Source organism: Ambystoma mexicanum, chromosome 10, assembly GCF_040938575.1.
Source record: "Ambystoma mexicanum isolate Mex_15411 chromosome 10, UKY_AmexF1_1, whole genome shotgun sequence".
Lineage (NCBI taxonomy): Eukaryota > Metazoa > Chordata > Amphibia > Caudata > Ambystomatidae > Ambystoma > Ambystoma mexicanum.
In genome coordinates, this window is record NC_090932.1 from 1396619223 (window position 1) to 1396634219 (window position 14997).

Here is a 14997-nt window from a genome sequence, read left to right on the forward strand (position 1 = left end):
CCCAGGAGCAGGAAATGCACATTAACTGTCTGGAGCTCCTCGCAGGCTCTTTTGCGGCACGGTCATTTGCCAGAGACAGAGTGAGCTGTTGTATTTTAATGAAAATGGACAACATTTCTGCAGTAAGATACATCAATCATCTGGGTGGCACCAAATCAAGACCTCTAGCTGAGCTCGCCAAAGACTTTTGGCATTTCTGCCTGGAACACTGTATCTCCGTCACAGCAGATTATCTACCAGGGCTCAGGAACATAGTGGCGGACTGGCACTCCCATCATTCCACCGACTACAGCAATTGGAGGCTCAACAGAGACATCTTCCTCCACCTCCAACGGATATGGGGCCCCATGTCGAAGGACCTGTTTGCCTTCCGCCTCAACACTCAGCTCCCAGAGTTTTACAGCTGGAGAACGGAGCCAGCTGCTGCCGCAACAGACAGAAACATTTCTAAAGCACTGGACGGAAGGCATCCTTTACGCCTTTCCCCCCTTCACCATGATAGTGAGGACCCTGGCAAAGGCCCGTCAGGAACGAACGGAGCTGGTCCTCATAGCCCCGGTCTGGACATCTCAGACCTGGTATCCAGTAACTTTCCTCTGATTTTCCAATTCTTTTACCCCACTTTCCAGATCTGCTAATGGATCCGACAGGGCAACGTCACCCCCTTCTCCTCAGTGGGTCGCTGACCCTAGTAGCCTGGAGGATTTCCAGGCAAGAATGAGAGTTTCAGGGATATGGCACAAAGCCATCAGTCTCATCGAGGAGAGCTGGGCCCCCGCTACCTTCAAGAGATACTCCAACTCTTGGAACGCCTGGACATGTTGGCATCTGGACCGAGGGCGCCATCCGGTTTCAGAAACTATATAGGAAATGTTGAACTTCCTAGCCTCATTAGTTGAGCAAGGTCTCGTTTACAGGACGATCAATGCTTACCGCTCTTCAATTTCAGCCAGGCACGACCTCGTACAAGGGGTCCCAGCAAGAGAGCATCACTTGGTTTGCGGATTGCTCAAGGGTATCCGGCTTACGGTGCCACCTCCGTCCCGTTATGACAAGCTTTGGGACGTTAATAAGGTGCTCAACCTTTTTCTCTCTTGGCCTTGTAATGTGGAGCTATCCCGCACTGCCCTTTCCGGCAAGCTTACTACGCTACTATGCTTGGTCTCCTGCAGAAGGGTCTCCGATGTCAGAGCTCTCGACTTAGCAGGCAGGACCTTTTCTCCTGATGGCATAGTTTTCCACATATCCAGAAGGACTAAATGCAATTCCAGAGTACTATCTGATCCTGCCTTTAGAGAACAGCCTAAGCTTTTTCTGGTCAAGTTCTTGAAGGTCTACGAAGAGGTGAACGTCCCTCTTAGGACCTCTCCTAAAGGACAATTATTGATAGCGCTGCGCAAACCCCACAGATCGGTTTCCGCTCCGATATTGGCACGCTGGACTCTATCTCAAGCCGCAGTAGATACTAATCACTTCGGCGCTCACTCTGTGAGAGGTGCCATGGCTTCCAAAGCCTTTCAGGTTGAAGTCCGTCTAGAGTACATCATGAGGATGGCCGATTGGGCAGGTGAATCAATTTTTAAACAATTCTACCTGAAACCGGTAGAACAACCTGCATCCATTGTGGTAAGTAAGCTTTGAACAAGCATAATGTGAGCCTCCGGTCTTGACATAGGGCCTCATCACGTGTTGGGAGCTAACCCTAGCGGTATTACCACCAGGGCTATTAGCCCTACCGCCAAACCCCCTGGCGATATTACCAACGGATCACGGATTTGGCGGAACGGCAAGTCCCCATTCCCCATTGGGCCCATTTGGGAATGCTCAATGGGGAATGTTCGCCGCTATTATCGACGAAAATCAGCAAAATCGCTTCGGATTTGACCCCAGCTCAGAGCTGGGGGAAAATCTGCCAAGCCTGTGATTTGGCAGACCCTTAAATGTGGTGTTAATAGCATTACCACCGCATTTAAGGGTTATCGCCAAACTCGTGATGAGGCCCATAGAATAAAGATTTTCCAGAATAACTTGCAAGAAAGTCTTAATTCTATTAAAGACACAGATGCAAGCATTATCCCGCCTGACTAGAGAAATAGCGGCGCAAGATACGCTTGAGTACAGTTCTTCACTGTCATTGCATTAAGTGAAATTGCCATTCTACAGGCTATGTGACTTTGCATAATAACACACTGATTTCTATCACACCCTTGCAAGAGGAATAGGGTTGTCATATGCATCAAGTAACATTAGTTATTTCTCTCTTCCTTCGACAGTGACTACAGACAAGTCCGCCTGATCTCTAGCACTAGAACACTACACCAACACCACTCTCAACCCTGAACCATTCAAAACCTCAGTTTCAGAGAATAGATATTACCAACCCAGTCCCACACCCGAAGAAAATCAAATCCAAACAATACTCACTATGAAACAGCGGGGTCAGCGCAGCACCAACAAAGCGAGTCTGCCCACGAGGAGCCAGCATCAACCCAACCCACAGGGATACAACTCTAACGGAATCAGAAGTACCTGAATCAGGATACAGACCCCACTAACCCAACCCTCAATCTTCTGCATACTTAAACCACACAAAGGCACACAACCATCTCTCTCCGAGCAATCCGCACGCACTTCACCACACTTCATCAACAACACATAATCATCACCTACAGCACTCGAGGTTTCGCCCGATCAGAAACTAGCACCAAAGCCCAGCACTCAGTGTATACTGAGCTGAAGCTGCCATGAGCACATCACTTGTCTCACTCTCCTGCTCCCCTCCTCCCAACTAACCCTACCCGTCCTTCCTGTTTACAGATCCGCCAGAGCGCCAGGGGGCCAATTCCGTTGGTGACGGTGCGCTATATAAGTACCTTTAACATAACATAAAATAACATCCCCGGATCTGTTCTTGTTTCCTCAGCATGACGTTACACATTTATGGCTTCATTCCTATGGTTCTTTCGTTGGCCAAGTTCGCAGCCTCGAAAGAGGAAGTTATATCATGTTAGTGCCTATTTGAAGGGGCAGCTGCATGCCCATTGGAAGATTGATGTCACATGTTCAGTGACCTACTGTAAACACTAACTAAGCCACCTGGGAAATGGAGTTCCTTTTCTTCTAGAGATATTTATTTGGACTAAAGTTTATTTTCCTCATGTTTAATGTTTTGTTCATTGATATTTTATTGCACCTTGTTAATGCATACGCTATGCCCGGAGTCAGGTGCATAAAATACTTGCTGCTGAGCGTCCATCCTTATGTTTAATACAAGAAAGAGAAGCATAATGTGAGCCTCTGTGTGTTTAATAGAATTAAGACATTCTTGTATGTTATTCTGGAAAATCTTTATTGTAATGTGAGAGGACTGTGGGCCACTTTTTCATTGGTGCCTGGATGGATTTTTTGCCCCAGTACGGCCATGCTGAAATACAACATGCTTAAGGACTGACCAAAATACATGCTAAGAGTAAAGCTGTACTCAGCATCTGATCTCTTATGCCAGCCCTCCTCATCCCTGCTAGAGAAACAATTACCGGGGTGCCCCCAGACAATACTGTACACCTTCTTAGGAAGGTGCTCTTGGCCAACTAGAACCTGCTTGCTGTTTATTCCAATCCATACTGCCACATTGGCACTTAAAAACCAGCATCTTAAGGAATAGGTATGTTAAAAAAATGTACAGCTTACCCCATGTACTGACTGCATTATCCACTCCGGACGGGTTCCCATGGATGGCCTTCTCTCCTTGAAATGCCCATTTGTTAATTAACTGCAATTCATCGGCATCCCACCTGTGCAGTAGAAAAACAATAAAACAGACAACTCGACCTGAAACCAATAGTACTTGGATAAAAGTAGGTAATACACAAAACACATCCCTTCATCGGTCTCGGGAGGATAGCTCAGGGGCAACGTGCTCGCCTTAGAAGCAAGATGACACAGAGCAACACAGGTTCGATCGCCGGGTCTGCACTTAGAAACCTCTGGGTATTAAGAGCGTTATAAATAACCTATCATATCATATCATATCTTTGCTTAGGCATGCTAAAAATGTGCACTCCCCTCGCCCCTTCTTTTACAGTTCTACCTGCCTTCACTGCAGTTTCTCAGAGATTCTCTCTGCTTCTTTTTCGGTTTACCGTCTCCAAATTCATCCTGTGGCTCCTTGAATGCATGCTTGAGTAGCACAGGTATTTTTACTCATCCCTGCTGATTAACCTTGCCACCAGGTGTGAAGGATTGCCATCTGGCAAGAACATAAAGGTCTAAGTTTTTACATTTGTATTATTGATACAAATGATGCAGGTAATCTATGTCAGAAAGGGTAGTCATTAAACTCCATTCCAAAATCATATCGTACACCTTTGATCTGTTGCATCAGTATCCTGAGCTGTAGCTCCTGCTCTCCAGCAGCAGATTCAGAGATCAGTGGTGCACAGTTTTGACAGCTGCTGTGACAGCAAAGGCAATTGAGTGCAGAGGCTGTATTTAAGATTGCCCCTTTGTTTCAAAACAATCATAATCATGCTAAACTATCCCCTGGTGGCAGGATAATCTGGTAATAAGCCAAACCTAGGTATTGGCACGGTTGCCGATGGTTCACATAATTATTAAAACCACATCGGATGTGTGTTATGCCAATGTCAAGCCTATGGGATCAGAGCAGCTATGAGAGGTGATGTGGATTCCAGGCATCTAACTGCCTGCATTCCAGTGAATGGGTCAAAAGGCAGCATGCCTGCCTCTCTTGACACTCTGAGAATATTAGTAACTCCGTGACAGGCCTAGTAGCTCACAACAGGATATCTCCTGGAAGCCTGGCTTTAAAGAGGCAATTCCATATCAGCGGGCTGTCCACCAGAGAGCCTTTGAAGCTGCAGTCTGAGAAAGAGACGTTAGGACAGCCATGGAAGAGTTTGCCTGAGGGAAGGTTACTCCATTTTGATTTTCTGTTGGCTTTTCTCTCCTTCCTGTCCCCTCCACTTCCTGTGGAACAAGGAACTCGGTATTTGACATCAGGAAGCAAGGATCAATTGTCTGAAGGACTGGTATTTGGGCCCTTAAAGCAGGCTTGTTTTCACCCAATCTCCTGTGGCCATTTACCTATAAAACAGGGGGTCTCCCATATCTTATCTTATTTGGTTCACTTTTGGATCCTGAAGGATATGCAGAAGAATTAATTTGAACCACGTTGGAAGAGCAGTACTTTCCCAAGCCCTCTGACAGAGGTGAAGACAGGTGTTGCAAGACAGAGGAAAGTACTACTCCCTATCCATCTTCGGGGCATATTGGGGGAGACTTTGCTGAGGATCAAGCCCACTCTGATAGACATCCTCTCTATAATAGAGCAGAGAATGAAAAGGGCTCACCTTGCCCTGGAGCCCATTGCAGTCAGACTCACAGCAACTAGAAAGCCAAAGCAACCAGTCCTGCTTTGTGATTGGGAGGGCACTTCGGTAATACATGGATTACAACCTTTAAAGGAGGTACTCTGCACATCACTTCCATGTTCTTGTTCTCTGTGGACGTCATATTCCAAACTGCACAAATCAGCCTCCTCTTGAGAAAAGAACCACCAAAAAAGGGAAACTAAAGAAGTGCCTTTTTAAGTATGGATGGCCTGCAATTCCTGGCCTTTTATATGCTTAGAAGTTATTGGGGTGAATTTGGGTCACTGGTGCTGTATGCATTGCATTTGAACATTGTGGAAAAGAACAAGTTACTTACCAACTGTAACGTAACGTTCTTTCAATTGGATGTTCCTCCTACGTATTCCTCATCTTAGATATATCCTTACCTTCAGCTTTGCTGCTTTGGAAATTTCTTCTCTCTCCACCAGAGGGCACTCCACTTGAGGCTGCAGTGTCAATGTTCCTCAGTGGCATCCGTCTAGTGTCGACGTCATCCTCTGCATAAATGCCTCGAGCGCGCCCGTTGGCCTCAGTTCTGTTTTTTCGTATATTGTAGCCAAAGGATTGTAGTTAATGGCGTGCCTCTTTTAACCCAAGCCTTAAAGAAATTTTGAGTGTAAGCCACATAAACTGTACTATGGGGTAGGCTGGGAGGGTCGATGAGGAATACGTGGGAGGAACATTGAATCGAAAGAACGTTACAGTTGGTAAGTAACTTGTTCTTCGAATGGATTGTGTCCTCCCATGTATTCCTCATCTTAGATAGACTCCCAAAGCAGTTTTGTATCTGAGGTGGGAGTACAGAAATATTAGTCATGTACCAAATGAAGTACTGATTTAGCAAAAATACCTCCTTGTGAAGAAGTCGAATCTAGAGCATAATGTTTTCTATAAAAGTGTGCATGGATGACCATGTGGCTGCAGAGCAAATATCGTGCACTGGGACACCCCTTTGAAGTGCTGTTGAAGTCGCCATACCCCTGGTTGAATGAGCCCTCAGCCCATCCGGAGGATCTTTCCCAGCCAATCTATAACATTCATTTATAGCCAAAATTATCCATCTAGATAATGTTTGCTTAGTCACAGCCAGTCCCAATTTGCGGCCAGTGTATCCCACAAAAAGTTGGTCACACGGACGTAATTTTGCTAATCTTGAAATATAGAAGCTGAGAGCCCTTCTAAGGTCTAATCTATGTAGCCTTTCCTCTTCCTTACATGCGTGCGGAGGAGGGTAAAAAGTAGGCAGTGTTATTTTTTGTGACAGGTGAAAATCTGAGACAATTTTTGGCAAAAAAAAGGTTTTTATCCTAAGGACCACTTTATCTTTACAAAAGATGTTGTGAAGAGGGCCGCTAGAAAGTGCCTGCAACTCACCCTGCGGGCTGATATAATTGCCACAAGAAGTATTGTTTTTAAAGTAAGGAGCCTTAACGGACAAGAATGTAAAGGCTCAAATGCACGTGAGGAACTTTGGTACTAAGTTTAAGTCCCACACAGGTACTTGAAAAGATATAGGAGGAAACACATTATTTAGACCTTTTAAGAATTGAGTTATCAAAAGGTATCTTGAAGTAAGATTCTTCCTCTGAGGAGCGCTTGAAAATAGACAGTGCTGCTAAATAACCCTTTATAGTGCCAACCTGGAGCCCCAGATTAGCCAAGTATAACAGAAAAAGACAATATTGTGGGAATATTACACTGAAACGGGTCCACATTCTTATCTCTGCACCAGTTACTGAACTTGTTCCAACGACACCAATACAGATATTTAGTTGCTGGCCTTCTGGCCGAAAGCAAGATCTCCATGACATTCGGAAGGCCTCAATCCTTGTATCTCAGCCTCTCAGAAGCCATGTGTGAAGGTTGAGTGTCTTGACCTTTGGATGGAGAACGTGACCTTCCTCTTGCGAGAGAAGATCCTCTCTTTTTGGAAGACTTATTGGAGGGCAGATGGACATGTCCAGAAGGTTCAGGTACCACTTTCTCCTGGCCCAATCCGGGTCAATTAGGAACATGGTTTTCCTGAACTTTCTCAACCTCCGGATTGCTTGAGGGATCACAGGGACTGGAGGAAACGCATACAGAAGTGGAAATTCCCAATCCACTGCAAACGCGTCCCCCTATAGCTCCTCTCGGAGGAAATTCACTTGAGCAGTACAGTTCGCATTTCCTGTTGACACTGGTCGCAAACAGATCCAGGTTCCCCAGAGCCCGAAGATCTCTTGAAGAACTTCCTGAGCTAGTTCCAACTCGAGGGAGACTGTGCTCTGCCTGCTCAGAGCGTCTGCTGCTGGGTTTTGCTCTCCGGCTAGATGTACTGCAGACAGAGCGATCCCTTCTTGTATTGCCCAGAACCAGAGCTGCATTGCTTCTCTGCACAGTGGTAGTGACCCTACTCCTCCTCTCTTGTTGAGGTAGTATATGGCCACTGTGTTGTCCGTCATTATCAGGACATTCTTTCCCCGTACAGAGGGCAGGAAGGCCTTCAGCGCTAGTCTGATTGCCCTCAGCTCCAATAGGTTGATGTGTAGTTTGGACTCTGATGGAGACCAACGACCGCTGATTGTCAACTCGTTGGTGTGAGCTCCCACCCTGTGAGTGAGGCGTCCGTCACTACTGTTAACTCCGGCCATGGTTGCCAAAAAGATTCTCCCTTGATGATATGTTCCCCGCAAGCCCACCATTGCAGATCCTGTGCTACTCTGGTTGGAACTTGCAAAAGATCTGACATTTCCCCTGAAAATTGGGACCATTGAGTTCTGAGGGCCCATTGACGGGATCTCATCCTCAATCTGGCTTCTAGCACCAGAAGAATGCAGGATGCCATAAGACCGAGCAACCTAAGAAAATCGAAATTCGGGAGATACTGGGCTTTCTGGAATTTTATTACCATCTGCAGAATGTGGTGAACTCTCTTCGGGAGGCGAGGCTTTGCCTGAACAAGTATCCAGTATCCGATAAACTGGAGTTTCTGAGATGGTATCATGTTTTACTTTTTTTTAATTCAGAGAAAAGCCTAGTTTGTGAAGGAAGTGACAGGTCTTGGACAGATGTTCCTGGGCTTGTTCTGGAGAACGTGCCCTGATCGTCCAATCGTCCAGGTAGGGGTAGATGTGAATCCCCCCTCTCCTGAGACTCGCTGCCACCACCGCCATCAACTTGGTGAAAACTCTCGGGCGGAGGTCAACCCGAAAGGCAGAACTCGAAACTGATAGTGAGAGTTGCCAATCGCAAACCTCAGGTACTTTCTGTGCTTGAGATGGATTGGCACATGAAAGTAAGCATCCTGAAGGTCCAATGATACAAAACAGTCGTGGAGTTGGAGAGGCTGAAGGATCTGAGAAAGTGTGACCATCTTGAACTTGTCCTTCCTGAGGAACTTGTTCAAGCTTCTCAAGTATAAAATGGGTCTCAATCCTCCGTCCTTCTTTGGTATGAGGAAATATGGGGAATACTAACTCTTGCTCCTCTCTGCTACAGGTACATGTTCCATTGCACCTTTCTGTACCAGGGTTAAGATTTCCTGCAACAGGAGCGGGTCTGGATGTTTGACAGAGTTGTATCCCGGCGGGTGATTCTGAGGTTTCTTTTGAAAAGGAAGGCAGTAACCTTGGGATACTGTTTCCAGTGCCCAAGCATCTGAAGTAACGCCCCGCCATTCTTCCAGATGCTGTCCGATCTTGCGTCCCACTGGGGTCTTGTGGGTCAAAACCTCAGAGTGGTTTTGCGGCAGCTGCAGCAGCGGCTGAAGGGACAGTTTCCGTTGCTGGGGCAGATCTAGTACCTTTTCCTCGCACCAGAGGAAATTTCCTTTGCCCTCTTTGACTGGCCTGTCCCCTTCCTTTTCCAAATGAGGAATAAAATCGAAAGGGACAACCCCTCCAGGAAAATGAGCCTGTGTATGGGCGTTATTGAGGTTGTCTTATAGCGGCACTGAGTGATTTTGCTGCTGCTTTGGAGGTCTGCAGCTTCTCCAAACTTTCATCCGCCTTACTGCCAAACAACCTCGAGCCGTCAAATGGCATATTGAGATGCCTGGTTTGCACATCCGGTGCAAAACTGGACTTCCTTAGCCACGCAAATCTGCGTAGCACCGTACTAGACGCCATGGACCTACTGATACTGTCAGCTGTGCCCAAACCTGATTGAAGGCATTCCCCCGAAGCCTCCTTTCCATCCCTTACTGTTAGGGAGAATTCTCTGTTTAGGCTGAATTTCCCTACCTAGTGAGTCCCCCAGCAGCTTTGCTGGATTTCTGGGGTTTAATTTTTTTCTCCTGCCAAGAGTGAGACTCTTTTACCCTCACTCTTGGACATGTTGAAGTGTGTTATCTTGGACAAACCTCGTGTTGAATGGGCTATGGGGTCTTTTACTCCATAGGGCCTCATGTATTTTTGTGATGTGGGTCACACAGCACCCTCTGTGCCGTGACCCAGGGGTGTCCTAGGGACTCCCCAACATAGACTCCATACCCTGGGACTGACTACTGTCTCCCAGGGCATGTAAAGTCACCAAAGACTTTGCTAGTCTTGAATCCTGAACAGAACCAGTACAAACCATCATATTGTGGACGTACTGGCTGGGGCAATTCGATTGCCCCAGGGTCTGTTAGTCGAGGGGGCACGTCTCCGTCCCCCCTGATCGAGTTTTGGCTGGTGGCAGTGGAAACTACTTTTTATATTCGACCGCGAATATTTCCCTATGGGATTTCCCATTGTTTTAGGCTAACACATTTAATTATTTATTTACGGTAGCCTTAAACATACCGCCGGTTTATATATTTATTTTTATAACTCCGGTTGGGACTTTTTTTGCCAAAACTTGATTCTAAAATGGCGTTGGTGTTCGCCTCTGTAACTCTGACCCAAAGTGGAGCCCTTTGTTCCACTTTTGGCGGGCTTCTCCACAGAAGCCCTCCAAAGTGGTGCCACTCTGTCTGGGGTACTTAGGAGGGGTGGAGGGGGATTTAGGCACCCTGGACTGAGTTACCTTGGTAACTCAAGTCGCACTCCGTCCTGATTGGCCCAAGTGGTGAGCCGCCCGGCTCACCACTTAGCATGTTTGAGTGACAGCTAGGCTGGGTGAATGGGGGCTTGCTGCATAAAAGCAGGGCTTTGGGGACTGGGACTTCAGAAGTCGCCACAGGACCAAGAATCCGACGAGGGAAGAGCTGAGCCGACCTGCTTCGACGACACCACCCGGTGGAGCCCTGCTGAACCGTCTCACCACTTTTTCCCGACGACCGAGGAGAACTCTTAACGGAGTGGCTCCTTCCCTTGACTGGTGGGGACAACCAGTTTTCGCCTTCTTTCCGTTCTTTGAGGTATCTCGTGGCCGCCTTGCCTGTGCCAAGCACCCCGGCAACCGGAATACCACACTTTACCCCCATACCGCGAAAGTCGGTACCAACCCTTTAACCGGAGGACTCCGCGGCTGGTTTCTTCCCGGGCAGTGCAACGACCCTCTTCTTCTGCTCTTCAGCGAGAACTTCTTCTCCCCTGACCGACGTCGAGCCCTGCTGCCACTGCCTGGAACAACTGCCACCGCTGGAGGATCCTTTCCGCTTAAGGTACTGTGTTCCGCCTGGCTTCCCTTGCCACCGACTGTACGGGGTAGATTTAGTCCCCGGCTTTCGAACCTGGGAGTGCCTGGGACACTTTGGCTAAACTTTCTGAGCCACTCTAAACTCTTTTTGACTCTTTGCAAGACTTTGAATCTCTAACTAACAGTGTGATCTTGGGCACATTTTCGCTCCGGCTACTCTAAGAGTGGGCCCTGCCTAGTGACTTTTGCTCACCTGTGACTTTGTGCTTCTTTGAGCCTATTGCAAGTGTTCTGGACCTTAGAGTGGTGTGTTTAACCCATTTCTGCTTTTTCTCTCCCTTTCTTGGAAACTACTAGAGTGTCATCTAACGTTAAGCACTCACCTCTGTTTTAATTAAGTGGTGTTAACCGAGAGTTGTCTAGATAGGAGAAAGGATTGAATCTACTTTCATTATAACTGTGTTTGAAGTGTTTACTATATTTTTGCTAGAGTGTTTTTTACTTATGTGTTTTTAAATAAATAACTATATACTTTTGAAACCAAGCTCTGGTCAGTGTTTGCTTGTGCTATTGTGTTTTGGTACATATTGTGTATACTTTGCATACTGCCTAACTCTTCTTGAGAGAAGTCTGACTGCTCAGCCACAGCTACCAGGTAAATCTGGGTGGTACAGACTGCTACCAAAGGGGTTTACTGCTCTACCTGTAGTCTTAAATCTTTTGCAGTGTTCCCCAAGGGAACTGCACAGGTTTCTGCCTAACACTGGTGTACAGCGGTGGGATTTGTATTGAGTATACATTTTATTGTGCTTTAGATACCTTAGTGCAACTAACCACAAAGCTTAGCACTGAAAAAGTAAAACCTCTAACATGTCAGTTATAGAAAGCTATAGTCAAGAGTCCCTTGCAGCCAAAACTGCTGATTGTTTAAGAATGCTCTGTAAACATAAGGATCTCCTGACTAAGGGCAAGAAAATGGAGCTGATTGAAAGATTGTTAGCTAACCAAAGTCTGGGTGATGGTTCAGAGGAACCTACCACTCCAGCAACTGTAGATGACAGTGTTGAAGTTAACATGGAGCAAAATGTTGATGTTTCTGAGGAAGAGTCAGAAGAGGAGGGTGAGGCTGTTGTAACTGTCCCCCCTAGGCCTCTGCCTGCTCTACCTGCTGTGCCTACTGGACCTTTACCAGGTCCCACATTTAGTCCTCAGTACTTTGAACTGGAGAAAATGAAGCTAGAATTGGAGTATAAGAAACTTAATGCTCAAACTGACAAAGAACTAAGGCTAAGGGAAATGGAGCTCAAGTATGACTTAGAAATGAAGAAATTATCTGTTGAGAATGTTTCTCTCTCTGGCTCCTCTAGAAGTTCCAGTCCTAAAAGACCCCGGATGCCTAAAGAATTGGTTGGTATGTATGAGCCTAAGTTGGATGTGTTGGATTGGTTGTCTCTGTTTGAATATAATCATGGGCTCCAGAACATCACAGGAAATGACTTACTCACCTGGTTGTTCTCTAGGCTTCCCCCTGTTGCAACTGATGTGGTAATGGAGATGGGGGAGGAGGATAGGAAGGACTATGAATGTGTGAAACTAGCTTTGATAGCTAGGTTTGGGAAGACCCCTTCCCAGTATCTTAAGAGGTTTAGGAGCCTCAAAAAGCATGATGGTACCCCTTGGGCTACCTGGGTGAATGAATGTTTGAAAAACTTAGAGGGATGGATTAAGGGTTACAAGGTGAACACTTATGAAGGTATGAAGAATTTGTTTATGTTGGAGACTATTTATGATGCCTGCTCTCCTGAGCTCAGACAACACTTGGCTGATTCCAGGGAATTGGATTCCCGGAAACTAGCTAAGGCTGCTGACTTGTGGGTTGCCAACAGGGCCACTCACAAGGATTCTGGGGTAACTCAGAAGAAGGATGGGGAAAAACAGTCTAAGAAGGACTCCAAAGAGAATTCTAATACTACAAATTCCAAAGAGGGCCCCAAACAAAACTATAAGGGTAAGCCACAAGGGAAACCAAATCAGGCTAGTGTACCTTCTGGTCCCAGACCAGAAGGCGGTCAGAACAAGCCTCCATTCCAGCGAGCCTTTGGCTCATGCTTTGTTTGTAAGGCTACTGACCATGTGAAAGGAGATCCCAGATGTAAGGGTAAACCTTCAGGGGTCCAGCTTGCCTCCTTAGCCTTCGCTCCAGAAGAGGAAGTACATATGGCAAGTGGAAACTTTCTATTACTAGCTGATGAACCCACTGGAGTCTCAGCTAGTGTTTCTTTAGTCTCTCTGGGGTTGTGGGAGCAACAGAATTTAGATGTCTATAACTCTATCCCAGATAATACTAAAGAGTATTATAAGGACAGTGTCCAGGTGAATGGTCAGGAGACTCCTGCCATTAGGGACACTGGAGCCAGCATAACTGTGGTGGATGAATCATTTTTCAAGGCAGAGGATGTTGCTAAGGCACCCAAATGCCTCACCAAGTTAGCTGGTGGGCCTGTGCAGATGTGTCCCCAGTTACCAGTTCTCATCCAATGTAATGATATGGCTGTAAAAATACCTGTCAGTGTACAATGTGAAGTGCCAGGTAGGGTTCTGTTGGGTAATGACCTCAAAGCTCTTGGAGTTGTATCTCATACCCCCAGACCTCCTAGCAAAAGGTTTCAGGAACTCACAAAACCTGCAAGGGAGAAAACCCTGAGAGGGTTATCTCAGGAGATGATGACAGAAATCACTCCTCTACCACTGGAGCAACTTACTGCAGTAACTACCAGATCAGGAGCAAAGGGGCAACCCAAGACTCCTAGGAAAAAGCCAGCAGCAAGCACTCCAGTGCTTCCAACAAGGACTTCCCCTAGGTTGTCCAAAGTTACACCTGTAACTCCCCCTCCAGCTGAGGCTGAGAGAGAGGTACAACCCTGTGTGGTTGAGCTAGACTCTGAGGAAGAGCTAGAAGGAGGCCCCAACCTTATTGGAGATTTGGACCCTGAGGACCATCCTGAGCTGCAGTCTTTACTGGCAGAAGGTGGGCCTAGCAGGGCAGCTTTTCGTAAGGGGCAAAGAGAATGTCCAACTCTGGAGGGTCTCCGCCACCAGGCAGCTTCTCAAGCTGATGGGCAAGAGCCTGGGAAGTATAGGTTGCACTGGGAAGATGGCCTCTTCTACAGTGAACCCACTGAGTCTGAACCTGGAGACTACAAACGCCTTGTAGTCCCACAAGAAAACAGACAACAGTTCTTACAACTAGCCCATGAGATACCTTTGGCTGGCCACTTGAGTTTCAAGAAGACCAAGGAAAGGCTCTCACTCTACTTTTATTGGCCAAAGATGGGGGCTGAAGTAGATAGATATTGTAAGAGCTGCCATACCTGCCAGACTTCTGGTAAGGTTGGTTCCAAGAATGTGGCACCTTTAGTGCCTCTCCCAGTTGTGGGAGTCCCATTTGAGAGGGTAGGGATTGACATTGTTGGTCCCCTTGATCCTCCAACCTCCTCAGGCAACAGGTTTATCCTTGTTGTAGTAGACCATGCTACTAGATACCCTGAGGCCATTCCTATGAGGACTGTTACAGCTCCGGCTGTGGCTAAGGCCCTCCTTGGTATTTTTACCAGGGTTGGGTTTCCTAAGGAGGTAATCTCTGACAGGGGGTCAAACTTTATGTCCCACTACATGAAGGCCATGTGGAAAACCTGTGGAGTTACCTACAAGTTCTCAACCGCCTACCACCCTCAGACAAACGGGTTGGTTGAAAGGTTTAACAGAACCATGAAGAGCATGATAGGTGCTTTGGAAGAACCCCTTAAGAAAAAGTGGGACCTTCTACTGCCATGCCTTCTCTTTGCTTATAGAGAAGTCCCTCAGGAGGGAGTAGGTTATTCTCCCTTTGAGCTTCTCTATGGCCATCCAGTCAGAGGTCCATTGGCCCTGATTAAGGAGGGGTTGGAAGGTGCTCCTCCCCTCAAGCCAGTCAGAGTGACTGACTATGTGATAGGTCTCCGGAGGAGAATGTCACACATGATGGCAGAAGCAAGTGACA

The 14997-nt window shown here is 46.9% G+C and overlaps 1 protein-coding gene across 2 annotated transcripts in view; it reads right to left on the minus strand.

Annotated features, from left to right (window-relative positions):
• The window catches only part of MVK (mevalonate kinase), a 234154-nt gene that overhangs the window by 85515 nt on the left and 133642 nt on the right, over nt 1-14997 (minus strand). For both annotated transcript variants that reach the window (XM_069619413.1, XM_069619414.1), the window contains exon 6: nt 3691-3794. In XM_069619413.1, the coding sequence (XP_069475514.1) occupies nt 3691-3794 (104 nt within the window). The remainder of the gene's footprint in view (nt 1-3690; nt 3795-14997) is intronic.